This window comes from Erinaceus europaeus, chromosome 2, assembly GCF_950295315.1.
Source record: "Erinaceus europaeus chromosome 2, mEriEur2.1, whole genome shotgun sequence".
Taxonomy (NCBI): Eukaryota; Metazoa; Chordata; class Mammalia; order Eulipotyphla; family Erinaceidae; genus Erinaceus; species Erinaceus europaeus.
Genome location: NC_080163.1, coordinates 184,269,945 through 184,275,020, shown reverse-complemented (window position 1 = coordinate 184,275,020; position 5,076 = coordinate 184,269,945). Strand labels below are relative to the sequence as shown.

Below are 5,076 nucleotides of genomic sequence, written 5' to 3'. Positions count from 1 at the left end.
TGGCCCATTCACGCATCACCTGGAGGGTAGAGGGAGCTTCAGAAACCTGGAATGCACCCTACTCCACGTGATGAGCCCCCTCCTCTCCCTCCAAGTTCACCTCAAGACTTTAAAGGCTCCAGATTCCTTAAGTCCCACTGGCAAGAATACCGAATTTAAAGTGGAAGAGTACCATAACCAGAATTTCCACTGAATCTGACAGCATCTCAATTGCATTTGATCCCACTGGATGAGGCAGAGATCCCTGTTCATCTTATTGGGTGGCGTTTGGGCCTGGAGTTTGACCTAGCCCAGGTAGCCTCTAGATGTATTGACCTCAATGGAACCCTAAGGAGTTGTCTGGCATCCAGGGCACTCAGTGCTATGGGGAATCCTGCAGTCCCGACATCATCACCTCATTGATCTGGCGCATCCGACGCTCCTCCAGATCCATCTTGGCCCGCAGGAACCCCTCATGCTCGCTGATTTCTCCAGGCATGCCGAAGTATACATCAACACCATCTGTGGGCCTCGGGGTAGGAGTGACTGCAAAACCAGAAATCGGGGGGGTGGGATAGGGGGTAGACATCCTGATGTCTGCCTCCAGGTCACCTTTCCTACCTGGAGAACTGTACTCCCTAAGACTTGATGGAAGCCATCAAGTCAGCTTTAGCAATAGCTGCTGTTAGGGGAGTGGGCATGGTAGAGGGTTGTTGTTCTGGATGAAGATAATTCTGCAAAGCTTTGGAATCAGCCCTCATCATTGTTCAGCCCTCATCACTGGCCAGCCCTTCTACCTCAGCCTTATCCAGAACTACTGTTCCTCCCCTTCCTCCCAACCAGGTTTCTCCCCCACAGATCCCTCCCAAAAATGCCCCTTAGCCAAGGCATCCTCCTTCCAAGTGCAGGAGACCACCTCACCTTTTCTGACTTCTGCAGGGGTGTGCGAGCTCGGGGGTGGGACTCTTTCCTCCTCCTCTTCCTCTTCAGCCCGTGGGGGCTCCACAAAGTAATCATCCACTGGCTGGAGGAAGGATTCCTCCTCTTCCTCATCCTCACCCGCCTCTACTCGGCCCCCCAGGGGCCAGGACCGGGTAGAGGGGTCACTGAGGGGACAGGAGGAGACCCAAGGCTGTAAGAATCCTCAGGCTCCCACCTCCTGCCTCAAGAGCCTTGGGACTGATACGGAGGGTTCCCTTCTACTTACCCAACTGCTGTCCCTGATGGGTCAGAGGTCACTGGAGGGGGGCAACACACATACTCCACACCCCGGAAGCGATCAGCACCACAGGGCAAAAGCATGCCTGAGCCATGCAGGATGAGGCCCTGGGAGCTGCAGGCCTGTGGGAAGAGGGATTCTAGTCAGAAATGTGGAGTAGGAAGGGGAGAAGGGGAGAGGGGGACACTGGATGCTTGGCTCTTGAAGGCTGGGGTGAGGAACTTGGATTCCTGGCTCCATCCCAGTGGGAAGACACAGGAGGCCCTAAATCATAGGTTCTGGAGAATGAACTAGACTCCTAGGTTCTTGGAGGTGGGGATGGACAGGCCAAGGTACTGACCTCCTGTGCCTCCTGATGCCTCCTGGTTGAACTCTCACATTGGTCCATGCGCTCCTGGTGCAAGAACCGGCAGCCTTCGGGCACCAGCAGGGCCTCACTCACGAACTCACCCGCTGGGAAGGAGGCGGACACCAGGATGAGAACATCTCACAATCATACGTTCCACCCTCCTCTGTCTCCAGCTAGTTCACCCAAGAGACCTCTCTGCCTCACTCCTACCCAAACATTGAACTCTCTAATATGGGCTAGAGACTGGGGCCCAGACCTTTGCCTCTTGGTGTCCTTGCCCTCCAGTCCCTTCCCCAGGCATGTTACTCACGGAGGCAGTGGAAAGGCACGATCTGGGGGTGGGAATGGGCACAGTGGCCACTCTGGGCATCCCCACACCAGCTCTCCATGGGGATGGCCTGTGACGCCTGTTCCACACGTGCGATCTGCAGCTCTGGGTACATCTGGAGGTGTCATGGGGGCATCAGTACACTGCCCCACCCCTGGCCATGTCCTTTTATGAATTCTAGTGTTCACAAAGACATGATGTTTCCTGGGCACTGGTAGTCCATAGAACCAGGCCTAAGGTATCTGAGCAGGGCATGCCCATTGGCTACACCCCTTGTATTAGGCTCCACCCCTTGCCCACATTCTTTAGGAAGGTTCTTCCAGAGTTGAGTGGCGGTACACCTGGTTGAGTCGACACATTACCAATGCACAAGGATCCGGGTTCAACCCCTCAAATCTCATCTACAGAGAGGAAGCTTCACAAGTGGTGAAGCAAAACTGCAGGTATCTTTCTCTCTCCCTCTCTATCTCCTTTACCCCTCTCAATTTCTCTCTGTCCTAGTAAATAATTTTATTTATTTATTTATTTTTTGTCTCTAGGGTTATCGCTGGGGTTCGGTGCCAGCACTACGAATCCACTGCTCCTGGAGGCTATTTTCCCCATTTTATTGCCCTTGTTGTTGTTGCTCTTGTGGTTGTTATTGTTGTTATAGCTGTTGTCGTTGTTGGACAGGACAGAGAGAAATGGAGAGAGGAGGGGAAGACAGAGAGGGGGAGAGAAAGACAGACACCTGCAGACCTGCTTTACCGATTGCAAGGCGACCCCCCTGCAGGTGGGGAGTCTAGTGCTCGAACAGGGATCCTTACTCTGGTCCTTGCGCTTTGCGCCATGTGCGCTTAACCCACTGTGCTACCACCTAACCCCCCCCCCCCAGTAAATAAACTTTTAAAAAATGGAAAAAGGAAGCTTCCTCTGGGCATAAACACTGTCCAAATCCTCCTCTCTTCTGCTCACCCTTCTTTAAACCCCTTCTCTTTCTCTGACCTCTCAATAAATGCCTCTTTATTATAGATTAGACCTGCCTTTCCCCAGTATCACCTAGCTTCACCTTTCCCCTATCCTGCCAGGCTGTACAGCCCCGCCTCTCCACACCCATACCTTACTCTTTAAGGAGCCCATCAGGAACTGCTAACCCTAACCCCTCTCCCCACTGGAGACTTTCTCTAGCTGATCTTTGCAGATTTCTCTCCCCCTCTCCTGACCTAGTTTCTCAAAAAACAAGTCCTGCCTCCGCCTCACTGGCCTCTGATGCCCACACTCCTGAGCTTCCTCGACTTCCTGGGTCCCTTCTCTCCCAGGCCAGGGGTCTTCTGCAGGCCTGGCTGCTTGTGGGTGGCATTGGAGCCCCTTTCCCAGCGCCTCCCAGGGCCCGCTCACCTGTCTGCAGTACTCCAGCACCCGCTGTGGGTCCCGGAGGCAGCGGTGCGAGAGCTGAGGGTCCGGCTCCCAGCGGCCGGTGCGCAGGTCCCGGTGAAGCGTCAGGTGTCCGCAATGTCCAGCTACCTGGGCCGAGCCCGGGGCCTGGGGGTGGAGGCCAAGGAGTCAGCGAGGGTCCGAGGGACGCTGACATGTTGTGCCCTGGTGCTCCCTCGGTTCCAGATGATATGCAACGCCCCACCCCCCCCCACCTCCACCAAGCTCCCGCCAAGGTCGAGGTATGGTTCCCCGGGAAACCGCTCTCACTGGGAGGGGGCGCCCCAGCTCTCCGGTTGCTATAGCGACCCAGGTCCCCCGGGATTCTCGCCGCCCCGTTGCCTCGGAGACAGGCTCCGCCCCCACCCACCCAGGCGCAGCCGCACTGGAACCCGAAGGGGTTAAACCTGAATCGCGGGGGAGGAGGCCCTAAACCTGGCATTCTGGCCCCTCCTCCCTCCATCCCTCTCCCATTCTTGGGTGCAAAGACGAAGAGGCTTGGCTCCAGGGCCCTGCAGGCCTGGACACCAAGCCCTTCAAGGGGGGCCAGCCACATCCCTGGTCGAGGGGGTAGTGACTGCGGACACAGACTCTTGGGTGGTGGGAGGCTGCGGGGCCCCTCCTATGGGTCCAGAGGATGCAGGGGGCCTGGGATCTTGGGGCTAGCAGCTTGCTGCCTGAGGCATCCTATGTGCAGATGGGGAGAGACTGGGGCCGAGTCACCTAAGTCCAGAGGGCCAGTTCCTATTCTGGGGGAGGGAAGGTCCCGGGGTGGGGGATCTAGGGCCTGGGCTCCTAGGGTCACGAATGCCTCGTGCCATTAGGGCACCTGGGGGGCGGCCACCTGGCTGGAAAGACTGGGCTTTCCGGCCTGCACACATCCGTGTCGAGGTCCAGAAGGCCGGGCACGCCCCTTGCCCACCCCCCAGGACCCGGCCGGGTCTCACCTCGGCTGCGCCGGGGCTCCCACCGACCAGGCTCCCGACGGCGAGCTGCGCGCGCAGAAGCAGCAGCAACAGGGGCAGCGACAGCTGGCCCCGGCGGCGGCCCAGACCGCGAGCGGCGGGGCTGCAGGGCCCCATGTCCCGGCCCTCGCGCCCTCGCGTCCCCTGTTCTCCCTCCCGGCCGGGCCCCGGCGGTGACAGGAGCTCCCAGCGCCGCCGCCGCCGCCGCCGCCGCCTCCTCCTCCCGCCGCCCCCGGGCTGCGCCGGCGCCGCCAGCCCCGCCCCGCGCCGGCCCCGCCTTCCCGGCCAGGACAATAGCGCGGCGGCTCTGCGCAAAGTGGGGCGGCTCGGGAGCCCCGTGGGAGATTGCGCCGGGCCCCCGCCCCTGGAGAGCCCGGGCATCCCCCTGCCCCGCCCGCTGCCAAGGACCTAGTCTGGGGTCTGGGCCCTGGGCACCGCGGGTGCGAATTTTGAGGACTTCTTCAGGTCCCTCACCCCCAACTTTCTCTCACACAGACACCCACATTATCAATTTCTTTTCTTTTCTAGGGATGCCAGTATTAGAGATACCCCCCAATACATTTCTCATTTGAGGCCTCGGGAATACCCCTTATTTCCCCAATCAAGAACAGCAGAGCAAGGGAGGTAGCATAGTGGTGATACAGACTCTGAGGTCCTAGGTTCAGTTCCCAGAATCATTATAAGCCAGAGCTGAGCTGTGCCCTGGTTAAGAAAGGAAGGGAGATAAGAAAGAAAGAAAGAAAGAAAGAGAGAGAGAGAGAGAGAGAGAGAGAAAGAAAGAAAGAAAGAAAGAAAGAAAGAAAGAAAGGAAAAGCAAATGTAC

General features: G+C 58.0%; 1 protein-coding gene across 1 annotated transcript in view; it reads right to left on the bottom strand.

Moving 5' to 3' along the window:
• APLP1 (amyloid beta precursor like protein 1) overlaps positions 1-4,473 on the bottom strand; it is a 9,288-nt gene extending 4,815 nt beyond the window's left edge. Inside the window, exons 1-8 of the mRNA XM_060172248.1 lie at positions 4,236-4,473; positions 3,253-3,396; positions 1,858-1,990; positions 1,539-1,651; positions 1,187-1,320; positions 901-1,085; positions 395-525; positions 5-19 (exon numbers count right to left, since the gene is read on the bottom strand). Coding sequence (XP_060028231.1) covers positions 5-19; positions 395-525; positions 901-1,085; positions 1,187-1,320; positions 1,539-1,651; positions 1,858-1,990; positions 3,253-3,396; positions 4,236-4,370 — 990 coding nt within the window. The 5' untranslated portion in view covers positions 4,371-4,473. The remainder of the gene's footprint in view (positions 1-4; positions 20-394; positions 526-900; positions 1,086-1,186; positions 1,321-1,538; positions 1,652-1,857; positions 1,991-3,252; positions 3,397-4,235) is intronic.
• Positions 4,474-5,076: the final 603 nt, after the last annotated feature.